Source organism: Saccopteryx bilineata, chromosome 4 (genome assembly GCF_036850765.1).
Source record: "Saccopteryx bilineata isolate mSacBil1 chromosome 4, mSacBil1_pri_phased_curated, whole genome shotgun sequence".
Taxonomy (NCBI): Eukaryota; Metazoa; Chordata; class Mammalia; order Chiroptera; family Emballonuridae; genus Saccopteryx; species Saccopteryx bilineata.
The window spans coordinates 128,864,061-128,885,344 of record NC_089493.1 but is presented as its reverse complement, the minus strand read 5'-3'; the positions used below and the strand labels follow the sequence as shown (position 1 = coordinate 128,885,344).

The window sequence follows — 21,284 nt, the reverse complement described above, 5'->3', positions numbered from 1 at the left end:
GAATTCTAGTTTCAAGGCTTTATGATCAGAAAATATGCTTGGTACAACTTGATTTTTCTGAATTTGCTGATGTTGTTTTTGTGGCCCAACATATGGTCAATTCTTGAGAATGATCCATGTACACTGGAGAAAAATGTATACTCAGTCACTTTGGGATGAAATGTCCTGTAGATGTCTATCATATCCAGGTGCTCTAGTGTTTTGTTTAAGGCCACTATATCTTTGTTGGTTCTCTCTTTGGATTACCGATCTAAAGCCATCAGCGGTGTATTGAGGTCTCCAAGTATGATCGTATTTTTGTCAGTTTTTGTTTTAAGGTCAATAAGTAGCTGTCTTATATATTTTGGTGCTCCTTGGTTTGGTGCATATATATTAAGAATTGTTATGTCTTCTTGATTCAGTGTCCCCTTAGCCATTATGAAATGGCCATTTTTGTCTCTGAGTACTTTTGTTGTCTTGTAGTCAGCATTATCAGATATGAGTATTGCTACGCCTGCTTTTTTTTTGGATGTTATTTGCTTGGAGTATTGTTTTCCAGCCTTTCACTTTGAATTTTGTTTTTATCCTTGTTACTTAGATGAGTTTCCTGTAGGCAGCATACAGTTGGATTTTCTTTTTTAATCCATTCTGCTACTCTGTGTCTTTTTATTGGTGAGTTTAATCTGTTTACATTTAGTGTAATTATTGACACTTGTGAGTTCCGTATTGCCATTTTATAGATTGCTTTCTGTTAGTTTTGTGTCTTGTTTGATCCTTCTCTTTCGTTTTTCTATCTTTTGTTTTTATTTGGTTGTATTCCATACATCTTTCCTCTGTTGCTATCTTTTTTTATCTCATGTGCTTCTGTGGTGTTTTTTTCAATGGTGGTTACCTTTAAGTAATGAAAAGGGTTCCTACCCTGTTCATTGCAGCGCACTATTTTGTGAGTACTTTTGCACTCCATCGTCCTTTGCTACTGTTAATCTCCATCCTCTCCCCCCTTTCTTTTTGTTGTCACAGTTTAAATTTGGTTTTATTGTGTTCTTCTTGGAGCTTTTACTTGTGGCTTTGTTTTTTTTTTTCTTTGTATCTGATTAGAGAACCCCCTTTAGTAATTCCTGGAGTGGGGGTTTTCTGATGATAAATTCCCTCATCTTTTCTGTATCTGTGAATGTTTTTATTTCTCCTTCATATTTGAAGGATAGCTTTGATGGGTATAGTATTCATGGCTGAAAGTTCCTCTCTTTCAGGACTTTAAATATTGGGATCCACTCTCTTCTAGCTTGTAGAGTTTCTGCTGAGAAATCTGATGATAATCTAATGGGCCTTCCTTTATATGTTGTATTCTTCTTTTCCCTGGCTGCCTTGAGAATTTTTTCTTTGCCATTGGTTTGTGCCAATTTCATTATGATGTGCCTTGGAGTAGGTTTTTGGGGTTAAGAAAACTCGGAGTTCTGTTTGCTTCATGAATTTGAGGCTTTAGTTCTTTCGACAGGCTTGGGAAGTTCTCATCTATTATTTGTTTGAGTATGTTCTCCATTCCATTTTCTCTCTCTTCTCCCTCTGATATACCTATTATTCTTATGATATTCTTTCTGATGGAGTCAGATAATTCTTGTAGGGCTATCTCTTTTTTTTTTAATTTTTGAGTCTCTTCTTTTCTCTGTTGTGCCTCAAGTTGCTTGTCTTCTATTTCACTAATCCTCTCTTCTATCTGGCCTGTTCTATTAGCTAAGCTTGTTACCTCGTTTTTCAGCTCGTGAATTGAGTTTTCCATCTCTGTTTGATTTGTTTTTTTAATTTTTTTTATTTATTCATTTTAGAGAGGAGAGAGCGAGACAGAGAGGGAGAGAGAGGAGAGAGACAGGGAAAGAGAAGGGGGTTGGAGCAGGAAGCATCAACTCCCATATGTGCCTTGACCGGGCAAGCCCAGGGTTTCGAACCGGCAACCTCAGCATTTCCAGGTCGACACTTTATCCACTGCGCCACCACAGGTCAGGCTGATTTGTTTTTATAGTTTCAATTTCCTTGGACATGTATTCTTTGTGTTCATTGAGTTGTTTTCTGAGCTCCCTAAATTGCCTTTCTGTGTTTTCTTGTATATCTCTGAGTATTTTTAGGATTTCTATCTTGAATTCTCTGTCATTTAGCTCCAAGGTTTCTAATATATTAAATTTTTTCTCCATAGATTTTTCCTCATCTATCTGTGTTACCTCTCTTTCTTTTGTATCCATGATATTTGATTTTCTCTTCCTTATTGGCATCTGAGGGTGGTTTTGTTGATAGTATTAATGAGATTTAATAAAGAATAAAAAGTTAAAAAAATAAAAAATTGAAAAAAGTTGTTTTTTTAAATTAATAATGAAATAAAGAGAAATAAAATAAAATTAAAATTAAAAAAAGGAAATTATTCCCCCCCTCCTTTTTTCCTCTCCTCTCCTCTCCCCTCTTTCTTGAGAAAATCTTGTAGTGAACTGTGAATTATATTGTATTTAATAGAACAAACAATGCCTGTAATGGAGGGCCTAAATTGGGGAAAAGTAATAAAGGGGCAAAATAAATAAATAAATAAAATAATAAAAAGGGGGGGTATGGACCCACAAAAAGCAAATAATGAAAAAATTTGGGTCAAGAATAAAATGATTTGCATTTAGGTGTTGGTTGACTAAGAGTTATGATGAGAGTAATAAGAGGGAAACAGGAAAATTGGGGAACAAACTAAAAAATTACTAGTGTATTTAGTGGAACAAGAGCTTGATAAAATGGAGAGCCAGGGATGGGAGCACTGCTAGTGAGTTAAAAGGTGAAGTAAAAACCACCCAAAATGCCACAAACATAAGTTTGAGTCCCAGATAAGATAATTTGTTCGTTATTGAGGTTTGAATGAGAGGAGACGTAAAGGATAAAGGAAGAAACTAATATAGAGGGAGAAAATAAAGAGAGAGAGAGAGAAAAAAAGAGGGAACCACTAAAAGAAGAAAAAAGAGGAGAGAGAGAGAGAGAGAGAGAGTTAAGGGTTTTGGAGTGCAACCCTCATAGAGAGAAAGGAAGAGGAAAGAAAAGATAAAGGGAGATGTAACACTTATGGGTAGTGTAGTTCAAGGAGAGGAGAGAGTAAGACCGGTAGAGAGTTAAATGACCAAATTGGAGGAGGAAAAAAAAAAAATCAAGGATGAAGATAAGAGAAACAAATGAACAAATATAATAAAATGGGATAGGTTATAAAGTCTGCGGATTATTTTTGATTTTGAGAGGTTATCTTCTTGCTTTTTCTTTTCTCTCCCTCTTCCTGGTCGATGACTCTATACCCCGGGTTCTGCCCCTTTGGCACACTCAGGTAGAGGTTTGCAGTTGATAAGTCTCTATGGCCATGTCAAGTATTGTGCTTTAGTCACGTTGGCAGTTGAGGCTCATTAGCATTTATAGGCTCCAACAGGAGAGAGTCCGTGTTCCTGGAGCCTCTCTCCTAGTCTTTCCTTCCTCAATTAGTAGCCTGATAATCCAGCTATGGGGTTGCTGCTGCCTCTGCCTGAATAGTAAGAGGCTCAAAGAGCTGGCCACTCCCCACTCTATTCCCACTCAGCACAGGGCTCTGGGTAAGGCTCAGTCAGTTAGAGCTGCTAGCATAATTAGCCGGGGCTTCCACCCACTCAAAGACCTCTGGCTCTGCCAGTCTGTCCAGTAACACGAGCGGGCACCCACTCCCAGCGCGCTTGGAGGAAACTCTCGCTCACTATCTGCGCACGCAGACCAGGATGTCAGGCCGGAAGTCTTGCCCTCTGAGTGAAACCCCCCGCCCGCACTGAAAAGTTCCAGCGCTGGAATTGGCTCTCGCTCCGTCCCCGTGTGCGGCTTTTTCAAGGCACTGGGGCGGCCTGAGATTCCGCTTTCGGCTCACACAAAGGCCCCTGACTCTGCCCCTCTGTGGGATAACACGGGCTCCCACTCCTGAGGTGCTGGGAGGAGTCTCTTGCCCACTTTCCGTGCGTGCAGACCAGGATGTCAGGCCAGAAGTCTCACCCTCTGAGTGAAACCCCTCCCGCACGGACAAGTTCCAGTGTTGGAATTAGTTCTCACTCCCTTCCTGTGCGCGGCTACCTCAGGGTGCTGGGGCGGCCCGAGATTCCGCTTTTTGGCCCACACAAAGGCCCCTGACTCTGCCCCTCTGTGGGATAACATGGGCAGGCACTGCCGAGGCACTCAGAGGAATCTCTCACTCACTATCTGCATGCGCAGACCGGGATATCAGACCAGCGGCCTCACCCTCTGAGTGAAACGCCCTCCCGCACGGAAAAGTTCCAGTGTTGGAATTAATTCTTGCTCCCTCCCCGTGCGCGGATCCCCCAGGGCGCTGGGGTGGCTTGGAGATTCCACTTTTGGCCCACACAAACGCCTTTGATTCTGCCTCTCTGTGGGACAACACGGGCGCACACTCCCGGGGCTTTGGAAGGAATCTCTCGCCCACTATCTGCATGCGCCAACCAGGGGATTGGGTAAAATGGCTGCCCCGCTTGTCTTTCTTTGTCTGGGTTTGGCGCGAGTGTTAGCTGTATTGCCCGGGTTGTCACAGGAACAGTTTTTCCTCGGCTTGGATCTCCGTGCCACAGCCTGGTTTGGCCGTTTGTGCGGCGGCCTGGATCTATTCACCCCCTTTGCCCACCTTAGTTTCTATATTCTCAGTTTCCAGTGAAAGCCGCCCTGTTTAGGTTAGTGAGGAAGGCGGAGCATTTCTTACTCCCTATTTCCTTCGGGGTTTGGTTATATATTTAGCCAATTTTTCGCTCGATCATACCTTCGGGTGTATTGCGAAACATCTGGAGGCTCCAAGGATAGGTTTTTCTGTTTCTGGTTGAAGATCTTGTTGAGTTTTGGGGGAGATTTATCGGTATCGCTTCCTACCCCGCCATTACTCTGACGTCATCCTCAAAGTAGGCTTTAAATTTGAAACTGAGGACAAAGGATATTTTAAAATAATAAAAGTATCCATCTATCAAGAAGATTTAACAATTACAAATATATATACAGCTCACAAGAGAGGCCCTAAGTTCATAAAGCAAACCTGACATAATGGAAGGGAGAAAAAAAATTAACAAAAATAGTTTCAGACTTCAATAGCCCACTTTTATGGCTAAGACAACTGGATAAAGAATCAGCAAGGAAATTTAAAAACACAAACTGACGAGCATCTCACAGGTATCTAGAACATTCCACTTAACAACAGCAAGATAGATGTGCTTCTCAAGTCCACACATAACATTCCCCAGGACAGACCATGTGTTAGATCACAAAACAAGTTTCATTAAATTTAAAAGGAATGAAATCATGCAAAATACGTTCTCTGACCAACATATAATGAAATTAGCAGTCACTAACAGGAGAAAATTTGTTTGGAGGTTCTAGCAGGGGAGCGCAGCTACTCGTATACCCTTGACCGAAGAACGGTCCTCTCCTCTAGCGGGGAAGGTCGTCCTCTTCGACCGAGCACGCAGCTTCGGGAGGGACGCACATGGAGCGGTGAGGGAGGAAGGGGACACCCGCCTAGCCAGCCAGATCAGCCGAATCAACCCTGGCGATCAATGGGGTGACAGATGTCGCAGCCAGATCGCCCTCACATCCAACAGGAGAAAATTTGGAAAATTTACAAACATATAGAAATCAACACACCTCTAAAAAACACCAAAAAACAGATGGGTGAAAGAAAGAAAATCACGCCTGACCTGTGGTGGCGCAGTGGATAAAGCGTTAACCTGGAAACACTGAGGTTGCCGGTTCAAAACCCTGGGCTTGCCTGGTCAAGGTGCATATGGGAGTTGATGCTTCCTGCTCCTCCCCCCTTCTCTCTCTCTCTCTCTCCTCTCTATAATGAATAAATAAAATCTAAAAAAAAATTTAAAAAAAAAAAAAAAAAAAAAGAAAGAAAATCACACGGAATATTAGAAAGTAAATTGAAATGAATGGGAACAAAACCACAACATACCAAAACTGAAAGGGTACAGCAAAAGTAGTGCTCATAGCAATATGTCCATATATATATATATATATATATATATATATATATATATATATATATTTTTTTTTTTTTTTTGGTATTTTTCTGAAGCTGGAAACAGGGAGCGACAGTCAGACAGACTCCCGCATGCGCCCGACCAGGATCCACCCGGCACGCCCACCAGGGGGCGACGCTCTGCCCACCAGGGGGCGATGCTCTGCCCCTCCCCCTCCGGGGCATCGCTCTGTTGCGACCAGAGCCACTCTAGCGCCTGGGGCAGAGGCCAAGGAGCCATCCCCAGCGCCCGGGCCATCTTTGCTCCAATGGAGCCTCGGCTGCGGGAGGGGAAGAGAGAGACAGAAAGGAAGGAGAGGGGGAGGGGTGGAGAAGCAGATGGGCGCTTCTCCTGTGTGCCCTGGCCGGGAATTGAACCCGGGACTTCTGCACGCCAGGCCGACGCTCCACCGCTGAGCCAACCAGCCAGGGTCAATATGTTCCTATATTTAAAAAGAGATCTCTAATCAGTCATCTAAACATTCACCTTAAGAAACTTAGGAAAAGAAGAGCAAACTAAACAAAGCAAGCAAAAGGAAGAAAATAGCAAAGGCTAGAGCAGAGATAAATGGAATAGAGAATAGAAAAACAATTAGGATAATCAGCAAAATCAACATAACTGACACATTCTGACAGCTGACTTTGTTGAAGACCATTTCCAAAAGTGATGTAATAAGAATACCTTGTGCTGTGTTGGGAAAATACACGTGCTTTGTATAAAGTGGGTGTGTACAGTGTTACAACACTGCTGAAACTTGGAGGAGAGAGCATCCCCTACCCCACCCCTTGGCAATTATGATTCTTAGATAGATTTACTATTTTAAAACTTCACAAGTTACACATTTTTTATATCCATGAATAAACTTGAAATTGCAGTTTCTTTGATATGACGATCAATAACTTTAACAAAGATCTCAATAAGTGCTTCAAGAAAGCTTTTATCGGCAAATGTTGCAATTTTCTTCATCTGGGGGGATTATTTTGGCATTGTTAATCATCAAAGAAAATAAACTTGTTACTTGCACCCTTCAAAAAACCCAACTAGATTGCTAAAATACAAAGGACACACACAAAGAAAGAGAGAGAGAGAGAGGTCTCAAAATACTAACCTCAGGAATGAAAGTGGGGATATTACTACCAATCTTTAAGAAATAAAAAGAAATATAAGGGAACACTATGAATAATAGTATTCCAACAAATTAGATAAAATACCAAATTCTTAGAAACACACACACTACCACAACTGAATCAAGAAGAATGAGAGAATCTGAATAGACAAACAACTAGCAAAGAGGTTAAATTAGTAAGTAATACAGTAAAACCTTCCAGAAAGAAAGCCCAGTATTAGATGGCCTTCCTGGTGAATTCCACCACCTGTTTAAAGAACACCACTAATCTGGCCCTGGCCGATTTGCTCAGTGGTAAAGCATTAGCTCTGTACGTGGAAGTCCTGGGTTCGATTCCTGGTCAGGGCACACAGGAGAAGTGACCATCTACTTCTCCACCCCACCCCACCCCCGCTGCCTCCTCTTATCTCCCCCTCCCTTCTGCTCCCACACCCAGGGCTTGAATAGAATGGTTGGTTTCAGCAAATTGGCCCCTGGTACTGAGGATGGCTCCATGGCTTCATCTCAAGTGCTAAAATCATTCAGTTGAGGAGCAACTGATGGGCTGGGTGGATCCGGTCGGGGCACATGCAGGAGTCTGTCTCTTTGTCTCCCTGCCTCTCACTTAATAATAAAAAATAAAATTAAAGAACACTACCAATCTTCCACAAACTCATATAAAAGGCAGAGGAGGAGGAGATACTTCCCTTATTCTACAAGGCCAGTTTTACAGTGATACTAAAACCAGATAAAAAAAAAAAAAAAAAAGAAAGGAAAGGAAAACTATAGACCAATATTCCTTATGAATACAGACAACAAACTTCAACAAATTCTCAAGAAAGGAGGATGTTTACTTATTTTTTTAAGCGCAACAGGGAGAGTCAGTGTAAAGCCAGCAGCCAAGGCTACCATCACAACAGCCCGGCCCATGCAGGTTCACATTGGATTCGGACAGTTGGTAAAGAAACAACGGAGCCAAAAGCTGATGGGCCATAGTCTTTAATCCTAGCTTGCACTCGGTGGGCAAGTAAAAACTACACACTGGGCTCCAAAACCCACACACATTCAGTGCTCACAAAGCTACTGACTTATCGGAGTTTCCTAGAATCAAAGGTTTCTAGCTCACCGGCCTTATTCACCTCTGTTCCCCATCTCCTTCCTTCTCCAGCGTCAAACTGCACAAACTGGCCTTTCACTCAATACTCCGCCATCTTGGCTGCGTCTCCTGGCCACATGGCCTCTTTCTGCTCTCTGCTCTGCTCCCTCTGCTCTCTCATGCTAATCATCCCAGGAACCAAGAGAGCAAGCTCTCGTTCTGCCCCCATTTTATAGTGTAGAAATCCAAACCTTTAATCCAATATACAAAATAGGGAAGTCTCTAATACAAAGTCACTTCTCTGAGGCATGATTGGATTGTACCGCCCTACATCAAAAAGGGTAAGAAAGCCTTAATCCCAAAACCAAGCCCCAGGCTACAAGGATTCTGCCTGCCTTTAGCCCACCCCAACACACATTAATATCACCTGGGCGACGACCTCCTCGTGGGCAGCATCATCTTTAACAAAGTGAGCATAATACATTTTATCTGCCCAACAGTCAGGCTGCTCTTTGGTTTCCTCTTCTGACAGTTGGCCTCTCCTGGGCCCTCTCAGGAGTGCTCCCTGGCTCTGTGCAGTGGCTGGTGCTCCTCCCCCAGGGAGAATCCTCTCTCTGCTCCAGTTTTCTTGTATTAGGCTTTTCCCCAGGAAAGTGCCAGTTCCCTTTCTGTTTACCACTTGGGGACAGCTTTCTGGTCCTCTGTTGGGGAAGTCCCTTGCTTTCTTTTTTCCCTCTGTTGGGCAGATAAAATATATTATGCTCACTTTGTTAAAGATGGCGCTGCCCACATGGAAGCCGTTGCCCAGGTGATATTAATGTGTGTTGGGGGCAGGCTGTGGGCAGGCAGGATCCTTGTAGCCTGGGGCTTGGTTTTAGAACTAAGCCTTACACACCCTTTTTGATGTGGGGGTGGTACAATCCAATCATGCCTCAGATAAGTGACTTGTATCAGAGACTTCCCTATTTTGTATATTGGATTAAAGGTTTTGATTTCTACACTATAAAATGGGGGCAGACTGGGAACTTGCTCTCTCGGTTCCTGAGATTATCATTAGAGGAGAGAGCAGAGAGGAGAGCAGAGAAAGGCCATGTGGAGGAGGCCAGGAGAAGCAGCCAAGATGGCAGAGTGCTGAGTGAGAAGCCAGTTTGTGCAGGGAGAAGGAAGGAGATGGGGAACAGAGGTGACTAAGTCTGGTGAGCTAGAAACCTTTGATTCTAGGAAACTCGGATAAGTCAGTGGCTTTGTGAGCACTGAATGGGTGGGTTTTGGAGCCCAGTGTGTGTTTTTACTTGCCCACCGGGTGCAAGCTAGGATTAAAGATGATGGCCCTGCAGTTTTTGGCTCCATTGTTTCTTTACCGACTGTCCGATTCCAGTGCGAACCTGCATGGTCCAGGCGGCTGTGATGGTGGCCGTGGATACTGGCTTTACAAAACCCATTTTCTCTTCTCGAGGGAAACACACCCCACCCCCTCAGGGTTACTCATTCTGTGACCTGCAACCCTTCCTCTGCAGTCAGGGTGGGAGGTTCCTCCTTGCTTTGCCCTCACTTTTCCAGGACTCTTAGCACCATTCCCACTGGATGGTAGTCTCTGTCTAATCCATGTCTGCGTCCTCTGCTGAATGCATCCACAGGGGCTGCTCACTCTGTGCGCCCTCAGTGCCTCGCACACAGTAGGCCCTCACATATTGATGGAACCATGGATGATTCCCCACTTCTTGGGTGAGGGAGACCTTTTATAATGACTCCCAACACCTCTTCCCTCATGTGGCCTGCACACACCGTGATCTCTCTGGTTTCAGTCCCGAGCAGTTCCCCATCTGTGTGTGAGTGAGTCTGGGATGTTCGTCAGTTGCTTCTCTTGCCATTTTTTTTTGTGTGTATTTTTTTCTGAAGCTGGAAACAGGGAGAGACAGTCAGACAGACTCCCGCATGCGCTCGACCGGGATCCACCCGGCACGCCCACCAGGGGCGACGCTCTGCCCACCAGGGGGCGATGCTCTGCCCCTCCGGGGCGTCGCTCTGCCGCGACCAGAGCCACTCTAGCGCCTGGGGCAGAGGCCAAGGAGCCATCCCCAGCGCCCGGGCTTTCCTTGCTCCAATGGAGCCTTGGCTGCGGGAGGGGAAGAGAGAGACAGAGAGGAAGGAGGGGGTGGGGGTGGAGAAGCAAATGGGCGCTTCTCCTATGTGCCCTGTCTGGGAATTGAACCCGGGTCCCCCGCACGCCAGGCTGATTGCTGAGCCAACCGGCCAGGGCCCTCTTGCCATTTTTGAGACCACCTTGTCTGTGGGATCCTGACACCTCATTCTGCCTTCAAGAATGGAGCCCAGTTCTTTCTGTCCCCTTTCAGAAAGCTGTCCAGAATTCTCTGTGAGTCCCAGGCTTTGAGTTTATGAAGGGAACCCAACCTTATTCTTAACTGACCAGACCTGCCCCCACCTGGCCCTAGCACGGCCCTTGTAGTGTCCCTGGGACCTGAGGAGGATGGTGCCAGCTCTGTGCCTTCTCCAGACCCTCTGCAGTGACCTGTTGGGACCCCAGCACATAATCTCATGCCAGGAAGCTGAGCACCATCCCAGAGATCCCCAGCTCAGTGCGATGCAGGACGGTTCTCTCAGAGGTGATTTGATGTCACATGAATCGGTGGCATCACACAGATAGCCTATATCAATTCCTAGACTCCATTCAGCCTCATCTCCTCAGAAAAACCTTCCTGAGCACAGGCTCCTGGAAAGAATTCAGACTTTGTCAAATTCCCCCACTGAAGGGAAAGACCCTGCACAAATATAAAATGGCAGTTAACTGCAGAGCAGGGTTTACTTGGAGACAAGAGATCGTGGAGTGTGTTAACCATAACAGGAGACTGGCCTGGGTTACTTGAATGCAAGTACGCAGAACTCTTGGAGAAATGCCTCCAAGAAGCAGATGTCCTTTATGATTGATAAGCTCTGGGACTCTGACTCTTCTCGTGTTTTTGATCATGAAGGAAAGAATAGATGTGCAGGATTGGGGATGGTATGGTTGGGAAAAAAGGCTTTTGTAGCTTTCTAGTTTTATCTGTTGAGCTGTGGCTTTTGGAACTCAATAAATATGCAGTGGCGCAGTTTCTTGGGGCTGATTCCACTTGAGTTTCAGCCTCTGCTTGTACTACTTTCATCTGATGTGTCTTATTCCTTGCGAGTCCGAACCGTAAAGAAAGCATAACACCCACCGTTGGGCCATGGTGACTTCCAGTACCCCTTCTTCCCCAGACAAGTTGATTAGTGAACTTCACCCGCAGCCTGCTAGGCACTGGGACAGAGAACCCCAAAGCAAGTGTGACTGTTTTCCTTCAAGCGCTACCTGTATTAGGACAGAACAGAGATATGGACTAGAGCAATCAGGGGCCTGGGAGGTTAGTTTGTATCTTTCAAGATGAGTAGAAATTTACGGTTGAATTTAATCTGTAAAGTGACCATTGCCCAGGCCGCATTTGGGTGCAAGGGCAGATTAAGTGGCAAATGAAAGCAAAGAGGCCCCCTGGGCCGTGTGGGCCCCACTCCACAGGGCAGCAGCGGGGGGGGGCACCCCACAACGTTGAGCAGGGGAGAGAGGTCAGATTGGAGTTAGAAAAGCCACCTCCAGAGCTGTGTGAGGCTGAGGTCGGAGAAGGGGGTTCAGTGAGGTTTTGGCCCAGCAGATGACAGAGAAGACCCACTTTGGGAGACATTTCAGAGAGAGAGGCAGGATCTGCTGAGCCACATGCTGTGGTGTTGAGGGAAGACTTTAGAATGGCTCCCATATTGCCAGATTTGGGGGGCTAGGTCCATAGAAGGTAGACCCATTAACAAACTAGCATGCATATCTACAACAGGGTAGGGGGCTTTGCTCCAGGACACTGAGATGGACGGTGCGGACATGTGAAATGATTGGCTCCTGGCACCAGCTGAGGTCAGCCTGACTCATAAAATCTGGGTAAGACTTTAAGATTGGAATTCACCTTTCCTGACCTGTGAAAAGCCTCATCCCCTCCCCTCTGTCCCCTGGATTTTCTGTGAATTCTCAGGTTTAGATTCTTTGGATCAGTTCTGGCTTTTTGTTTTGTTTTGTTTTTTGTTTTAATTTTTCCGAAGCTGGAAACGGGGGAGGCAGTCAGACAGACTCCCACATGCGCCCGACTGGGATCCACCCGGCATGCCCACCAGGGGGCGATGCTCTGCCCCTCTGGGGCATCACTCTGTTGCATCCAGAGCCATTCTAGCACCTGAGGGAGAGGCCACAGAGCCATCCTCAGTGCCTGGGCCATCTTTGCTCCAATGGAGCCTCGCTGCGGGAGGGGAAGAGAGACAGAGAGGAAGGAGAGGGGGAGGGGTGGAGAAGCAGATGGGCGCTTCTCCTCTGTGCCCTGGCCGGGAATCAAACCCGGGACCCCTGCACGCCAGGCCGATGCTCTACCGCTAAGCCAACCGGCCAGGGCCCAGTTCTGGCTTTGAGTAAGCCAGTTCCATTAGGGTCACCCTCACCCTGCCAACTTGGGCTTCGTTCACCAGCATGTGGGTCCAGGTGCCCCCTCCGCTGCGGGGATGCTGGCTGCTCACGCAGGGCTTTGTGCATGTGGCAGGTGTTCCTACCTGCGGTGGGGAGTCAGAGGGTTACATCAGGGAGGTGCAAAGAGCCAACTGCCTTACGTCACCTCTCAGATCTTCTCACTTAAAAAAGTCCTCTGGGGCACATCAAAGGCAGCCATTTCCCACTGGGCACCTTCCCACCTAGCATCTCATTCTCTCCTGGTCTTGCTGACTGCACCTGCTGCTAGCACCAGGCACCACCCCCCCAGATGTTTCTTATTGTCTACTGCAATAAGAGTTCCTTCTTGCCATGTCTGAGCTCAGGTCTTCATTTGCAAAACTCCTCCCATTCCTCAATGACTGAAAGAGCATTTTGAGATGAATATCATCCACTCTGCTTAGAAGGCAATCTGTTCTAAAATTCACTTTTCACCTGATCATGTGGTGGCACAGTGGATAGAGCATTGGCCTGGGACACTGAGGAACCAGGTTTGAAACCCTGAGGTCACCAACTTGAGTGCAGGTTTATCTGGGTTGCGTGCAGGCTCACCCGATGACCCGTTTTGGGGCATATGGGTTTGTAAAGTGTGATTTTTAAGTTTGCTCACTTTTATTGTTAAAAATGGTGCTGGGCAGCGCCAGGTATGTGATCTGTGAAATTGCAAATTACCTTCCTGCTTGGAAAGGGCCATTGTTATGCTAATGTGTGCTGGAGGAGAGATTTTCCCTCCAGAACAATTTTAAAAGGAAGGATGAGGAGAAAGAAGCCAAGATAGCAGGGAAAGAGAGAGAAGCCAGTTTTGCAGAGTAAGAAGCCATGTTGGCAGATGGGGAACCAGAGGTGAGGGGCTTTGGGATTGGTGAGGCCTTTGATTCTATCCCGGTTGTGGAACCAGAGAATGTGTCAGTAGCTTTGTGAGCTCTGAGTGAAAGGGAAGTGCTTTTCCCTGTGTGTTTGCTCATCGGCTGGGATGGTGTGAGACTTGAATCAAGGAATGGCCCACCCTTTTTTGGCTTTGCTGTTTCTTTACCGTTTGCCCGAATCCAATGAGAACCTGTATGTGAGTGGCTGCGACAGTGGCGACTACTGGCCTTACATGCGTGCAGCTTGAGCACGAGGGTCACTGGCTCAGCGGGAGCCCCCCCCCCCCCCCGCCTCAAGCCACATATGAGAAGCAAACAATGAACAGCTAAAGTGACACAACTACAAATTCTCTCCCTTCTTGCTGGTCTGTCTGTCCCTCTCTCAAAAATTAAAAAAATAAATAAAATAAAGTTTACTTTTCAACATTAGATGCTTTTAAAAATGATGAAAAATGTAAAATATTATTTCCCTTCAATGACTGTTGTCTACCTCTGTCCCTAGCCCTTCTTGTGAACTTCCTCCTTCAGCAGCAGGTGAAGTCAGGCACCTGCTGTTGGGTAGGGCTGCCCCCTCCCCAGGCTCCTGCCCCTCCCCATCCCCCATCTGAGGGCTGTTTAGTGCTGTCCTAACCTCTTCGATGAGGCCACACTTCCAGAGGAAGTTGGCTGAGACTAAGAGGGGTTGACAGCCTAGGAAAAGAGGACATTTATTCTTCACAGAGATCCTTGTTCATAACGCTCATCTCACACCAACCTGGATGACGTCCTTGCCCTAGTGTCCAGCACCCAGTTGGTCACTGTGCCCCAGGATCATTTCTTTTTTTTTTTTTTTTTAATTTTATTTATTCATTTTAGAGAGGAGAGAGAGAAGGAGAGAGAGAGAGAGAGAGAGAGAGAGAGAGAGACACACACACACAGACGGGGGAAGGAGCTGGAAGCATCAACTCCCATATGTGCCTTGACCAGGCAAGCCCAGGATTTCGAACCGGCGACCTCAGCATTTCCAGGTCGACACTTTATCCACTGCACCACCACAGGTCAGGACCAGGATCATTTCTTATGGCTTCCAGGGAGACAGGTCTCTGTATCCCCCAAGTTTATTCCAGGACACTAAGGGCCCATGGCTGCCAGAATGGGAGGGTCCAAACAGCAGTGTCACATGGGACTTATTAGGGTCCTTCCAAGAGACAGCTGGGAAGTCTTCGTCTGTTCATCCATCCAGGTGACAAGCTTTGCTGCTGTCAGAAACTGCTGCTGGCATTAGGTATTCAGTGAGGAGGGAGAAAGGATGTCCCAGTCATATTCACAGCCGGTGATAAAAAGACTAAATCACTGCAAAATGCACCAAGAGCCCCACCTACAGATGGAGAGGAGGGCCAACAGTGGCTGTGGAAAGTGGCCCATGAGAAGTGTTTCCCAAGCAGCTGGGGACAGGGTGCCGGGGAGACAGGAGTCTGTACTGGAGGCGGCAGCAGACTGGCGCTGAGTGCTAGAGTCCACCCTGAGCCCAGCAGGGCACTGCTCATGGGAAATAAGGGATTTGGGTTTCATAAAGCACACCTGGCAGCAGAGCAGATGAAGTCCTAGGCCGAGGGGACAGTTTGCAAGGATGCTGGGCCCTGGTCCAGCCCTCACTCCACTGAAGTTCCTGTGGGCAGGCTTGTGGCCATCGTGTGTAGCACTACCCCAAGCCCAGGCCCTTCTACTTGGTGAGATACCTCACCTTAGTGTTATGGACTACGTGCTTGTCTCACCTGATTTTTGTGTAGAAATCTTAATCCTCAGTGTTCATGAAGGTGGGGCCTTTGGGAAGTGAATGGGTGAGGGTGGAGCCCTCATGAAATGGGATTAGTGCCCTCATCAAAGAGACCCCAGAACTCCTCCTTCTGCCTTATGAGGACACAGCACATCTGCTGGGACCCTGATGTGGGCTTCTCAGACTCCAGAACTGTGAGGACTGACTGCTGCTGAGGACCTCCAGTCTAGGGGAGTCTTGTTATAGCAGCCCAAGCTGAGGCTCGGCGCTGCCGCATGGGGGAGGCAGCCCGGGCAAGGTGGGCCTCCCTACATACACCCACTCTGGGGCCACACACCCACGAGAGGTGGGCTGGGAGCCGGAAGGACCAGGCTTCGTGTGGGCGCCCTGTGTGCCAACAGGAGGTGCTGCCCAGGCCGCTGCCCAGCATGGACTCGACCTCCATACCATTCGCTCACAGCTGGGCTTTCCTGCCGAACTCACTCGGCTTTCTGACAGGAGTCACTTTTGACTCCTGTAAGGCAGCAACGATGGGGTGCGGACAGGGACAGGGACAAGGACCAGGACTCCTCTCCTTGGAGCCCCAAGAACTGCCTTTATACTTGTGAGGCCACAGGGAAGTCGATTTGAGGCTAGGCAATGGAGGTCCCCAAAGTTCTGTTTTCTTTTTCTTTCTTTTTTTTTTTTTAAGTTCTGTTTTCTTAAGGAAGAAGGGAAATAACTCTTTGACCAGAGTTTGATTGGATTAAAAAAGTGTATTGGATCTCCAATACTAAATAAAACATGAGATTGTTTTGTAAAATGCCAGAGTTTTACAGCGTCAACTACAGAAAAGGCCAAACAAGTGCATACATACAGACAGCAACGCACCCCAGCCGCCTGGCCCCCGCCAGGTGGCGGGCTGCACAGGCGCCTGTCCTGCTCCCTTCCCAAGGCAGCTGCTCACTGAGGACACAAGATATACCACAGTTTCATTTAAAAAAAACCTCACAGGAAACATTAAGAAAATGTATTCAAATCGTGAAAAGGTGCAATACAGAATAGCTTTCCATTTTCTTAATTAAAAAAAAAAATCCCCAACTTTGAGCAGTCATGTTATTTAAAACTCAGGCCCCCACCCACCCCACCCCACCCCTGCTCTGTGGCAGTGTCCAGGTTCTAAGGCCCTGAGGTAACGGAAGTGTCAGGGTTCACAGGAGGGAACGCCCTGGACACGGAGTGTGGCCCTTTGGGTGGAAGGAGACGAGCCCTGGGGGATCGGCCCTCCAGGTGTGCAGAGCGCTCGCTCGAGGGCTTGGCACGCGGCAGGAATTCCAGCACTGCACTTCTCATTGCCCCCAAAACAATAAATACAAAGAGCGTGTCACGCAGAAAAGCAAGTGTGTGGGAAGACATAAGGAGAAATAACCAAAGGACAGAAGCCAGTGGGGTGCGGTTGAGGTGGCTGCAGTCTCCCCAGCTGCTCTTCCTTCCATGCAGTCTTCTGGTGGGGGGTTGTTAGAGAACAGAGGAGAGGCCTGAGGGTCTGCCCTGCATTGTTTCATAATATAGTCTTAATATTAGAAGGAAAAAACTCCAACACCGCTGTTTCTTTTCTTGAGAAAAAGGCAAGAACTATATGCCGAGGGGAAGGCTTCCCCATGTGTGGCCAGGCCACTCTGAGCATCTCAGGAACGCCCTGCTGCCCATTTGAATGGGGGGCTTTGCTGAACTGCTGGGATGGAGGAGGGCTGCTTGCCACCTAGGTCCCTCTTGGCTGTGTCTATCCTCTGCTACTTAAAGAATGTCCAGGAAGAAGCGGGGAGCTTCAGGGGTCCTGCAGCCCCTGCCTGCCTCCTCCTCGCTCATGACTCTTCTAAGGAATCCGTGATGTGGGAGTGAGTGACAGGCAGAGTGGTAGAGAACGGACACCAGGGACATCAAGGGGTCCTAAATGGAAGCTACATTCCTTCCTTGACCCCTGGCTTCCCCAGTGGGAACAGATGACAACAGCAGGGAAGGGTCCCAATCCTGTTCTCTGGGTTCCTGAGACAGGGAACACTGCACTCAACTTCTGGGGTAGGGCGTTCCCATCACGGTCCCACCAGGACACCAGGGCAGCTAGATCCTAGAACCCAGCTATTGCACAGAACAATTTTTTAACTAGATTCAAATGAAACTCCAGTTGTGACTTAGTGACAACAGACAGACGGACATGGCAGGACAGGACAGTGACACAGATGTTTCCATTCTCCGCAGGCTTCCAGAAGAAAAGTACAATGACGGACATATTCACAGGACCGTTGGCAGCCCCTCCACTTCCTGTCCCCACCCTCCCGGCCCTCCCCACCCCGATATCTAGACTGTACAGGAGCAACAGACAAGTCTTTCCAATGTCTCACTTCACCCGGATAGATCTGTGATCTCACAGTGACGAGGGGAGCAAGGCAGGCCTTTAATAATTATAATAAAAAATAATAAAAAAAGCTTACAAACAGCAATGCAGTGTCTCCTCTCCCACCCGATAGTGATCAGTGAACAGCTGGTAGAGGGTGCAATGACTCAGAATTAAAAAGTAGAAACAAAAAAACAAGCCAACCCCTGGAATAACCCACATGGTCGATGACTTTCTATACATAATTCAAACGAGCAGTCAAATGCCAACCACTTGCAGAGAACACCATGGACTTCCTTAGTGTTGATAAGTTTTTCTTCTGAAGGTAAAATAGACACAAAACTGTACACGAATGCCAATGTCTGCCCCATGATGGCAGCACACCGCGGCACGAAGACGCAGCCCAGCCACTGAGTGGCGTAGAGACTGCATCTTGCCTCTTCTCTAGACATGGAACTGTGGCCCACAGTGCCCAGTCCAGCAGGGTATCAGCAGGGAACAGGAGTGGCCTCAACACAGGATTCTTCCAAGCTGGCTGCAGGGAGGCAGCCTCACACAGGGCGGGGCGGGGCGGGCGGGCTAGTCTGCATACTTGCTCTGTGTTCTCAAGTGCTGGCCTTTCGTCCTCTGTACAATTCCTTGTTTTCAAGGCGAAGTCCCAAGACTTGTAGACTCAGGTCTGGAGTTGTGTCCAGGTGAAGGCTGTCAGGCTGTGGTGATGGCGTTTAGGTCCTTCATTAGTCCTTCCAGGTGGGCCATCTCTTTGGTCAGCTCATCTGGTTCGTAGCTCTATGGAGAAAAGAACACTGTCACTGGGTGACCTTGGGAGCCAACCGGAAAGAGAGCCCAGAGAGTCAGAGTCAGGGTCATGCTGCCCTGAGGGACAGTGAGGGAAAGCCCACTGGCCCAGAGAAGCAGGGACTTGAAGAGGGGGCGAGGCCACCAGGCCCCCTGCCAGCAAGCACTCATTTCTGCTCACAAAAGTTAGGGGATATTTTACAGCTTCATATTCATTTTGAAACATCCTCTAATTCTGCTCACAAAAGTAAAGGGATTTTATTGCTTCATATTCATTTTGAAATATCCCCTAATTTTTGTGAGCAGTATACATATTGCAAAATGCGTCCCCCAGCACATGGGGTCCAGGTTCACAGCTGCTCAGCCTGTCCAGGCCTCTGTCACAGTCAATATAGTGGGTTTGTCCCCTGACCGCTGGGCCCCACACTTTCCTCTTAAAGAGTCCTGCACCTAGACATGCAGAGACATATGTATTTACAGGGTTGTTAGAAGGGAAATCGGGGAAAGACCCTATCGATTTCTGGTGTGAGCATCCACACAAGCCCCTGTCCCCCCAGCAGCTGCTCAGGAGAGGCTGTGAGGCAGGACTGAGGGCCCGTGGATCACTCAATGGAGAAAAGAAGACAAGAGAGACAGGGCAGGCTAGAGGATGGCGGGATGGGGGCGGGAAGGAGGAGACCACTAGCCAGGCGCTCTTCCGGGACAAGCCAGAGTGAGAGTGAGAGTGAGTGTGAGTGGGCACAGGTGCTGCACCGTGTCCCAGCGTAGAAAGGCCCCGTTAGCGCCCGTCTGCCCACTGGGTGAGTGGACTGCTGCACCCTCGGCAGCACCACGCAGTGCGCCAAGCGTGCTAGGCCCTGGGACACGCCCTGGACACAAGCGGGCTGACAGCCTCGTGCACTCACACTTTCGGAGTCTTCTAGCATCCTTGTGGTCTCCTGCACTTCTGGGGCACTGGGAACCACCACGGGCATAGGAGGCCTGCTCCTTCCTAAGGTCCCGATGGAGGCCGTCTTCACTGAGTGGAGGTGATGGTTCAGGGCTGCGGGGGAAGGAGGCCATCAGGGCTGCAGTCGCGCTCGCCCCACCCCCCCCACACACTGCATGGGGGCTGAGATACAGGGTATGAATGCTGCTTCAAGGTGAGGGGCACACCTGACCAGCATACCAGCCCTGCAGACGGCACGAGAACAGAGCAGAGGAGGTGAAAGCAGGACACCAGGGGCCAGGGAAAACTCCATCTGTCTTTAGAAACTAGCCTCCTGGTCTGGGGGACTCAGTGCAGCGGTCCAGGCACCCCATGCAGGATGCCTGCAGATCAAACTCCTTTCTGAATAATGCTAAGGTAGTTTCCGCCTGAGTGGAAGGGACATGAGCTGCAGTGGGGAACTGCGGGCACCTGGCGAAAACGGGGCTGCGGCCTTGGCTGGAGCTGCTCACCGACATGCATGCCACTTTATTTGGTGTCACTCTTAATGGGACAGTACACCTAAATATTCTATGTGACAAAACTGAGAGTACGTAGACAGCATGGCTGTACCCGGCACACGGCGGTTGTCTGCTTGTGGGCCTGTAACAGCCTGAGCTGTGGGTGACACCATCCCATTTATCATGAACACCCTGATGCTTTGGAGAGACTGACAGCCTGTCACCTGCACTTGAGTGTGAGACGGACATTTTCTAGAATGTGGATGGAGTCAGCCAGTCACATCAAAGAGAACGAGACAGCATTTGTTGCTCAAGATAGAGAGAAAAGGAGAGAGAGAGAGAGACAGGAACATCTGTTCCTGTATGTGCCCCAACCAAGGATTGAACCAGCAACCTCTGCGCTTCAGGATGATGCTCTAACCAATTGAGCTATCTGGCCAATTTAAGTTTCAACTGAAATCAGAATTTTGAAAACCTTGTATCTGCCACCAGGGGTCTGAAAAGTGTCCCAATGCCACAGACTTTGGTGATATCAACGAGTGTATTTTTAGACATTATGTAATGACATAAGGCAGGGGTAGGGAACCTTTTTGGCTGAGAGAGTCATGAATGCCGCATATTTAAAAATGTAATTCCGTGAGAGCCATACAACGACCCGTGTACCTTACGCATTATCCAATAAAAAATTAGTGTTGTCCCGGAGGACAGCTGTGATTCACTCCAGCCACCCACAACCATGAACATGAGCGGTAGGAAATGAATGGATTGTAATACATGAGAATGTTTTATATTTTTAACGTTATTTTTTTATTAAAGATTTGTCTGCAAGCCATAGGTTTCCGACCCCTGACATAATGTATATCAAGATCTAAAGGATCTGTGTGATTCAGTAAACCAGTCTTTTCCAAATGACTAATGTTTGTGTTCCACCTCATGCACTGAAAGCACAAGACAGGTGGGTTCTGAAGGAACAGACAAGACAGTTCTGGTTTCACATGACAAGTGCATAAGAAACTGCCGAGTCTCGCCTTGTGCGACAGGAATACCTACAGTGACCTGAGAACGCAACAGAAACTCCTCCCTCACCCGGTCATGTGCTCATGCGGGCAGGTTCTCTTTCTACTTATACTCTTAAGAGAGAACAGCGTCCTGACCATAGTGAATGCAGCAGCAAGTCCGAGGACGAAGCTTCCACTAAGCCAGACACACAGAGATTTGAAAAACATAATATACTATCTATCTTCTCACTATGCTTTTGTTTTGAAAAACTGTTTTTTTCATGAAAATAT

The 21,284-nt window shown here is 47.7% G+C and overlaps 2 protein-coding genes across 8 annotated transcripts in view; both read right to left on the bottom strand.

Annotated features, from left to right (window-relative positions):
• The window catches only part of BBS4 (Bardet-Biedl syndrome 4), a 948,798-nt gene that overhangs the window by 216,555 nt on the left and 710,959 nt on the right, over positions 1-21,284 (bottom strand). The gene's annotated exons all lie outside the window — the stretch shown is intronic.
• NEO1 (neogenin 1) overlaps positions 16,137-21,284 on the bottom strand; it is a 247,168-nt gene continuing 242,020 nt past the window's right edge. For all 7 annotated transcript variants that reach the window (XM_066278054.1, XM_066278057.1, XM_066278059.1 and 4 more), the window contains 2 exons: positions 19,473-19,609; positions 16,137-18,558 (listed from right to left, as the gene is read on the bottom strand). In XM_066278054.1, coding sequence (XP_066134151.1) covers positions 18,475-18,558; positions 19,473-19,609 — 221 coding nt within the window. In that variant the 3' untranslated portion in view covers positions 16,137-18,474. The remainder of the gene's footprint in view (positions 18,559-19,472; positions 19,610-21,284) is intronic.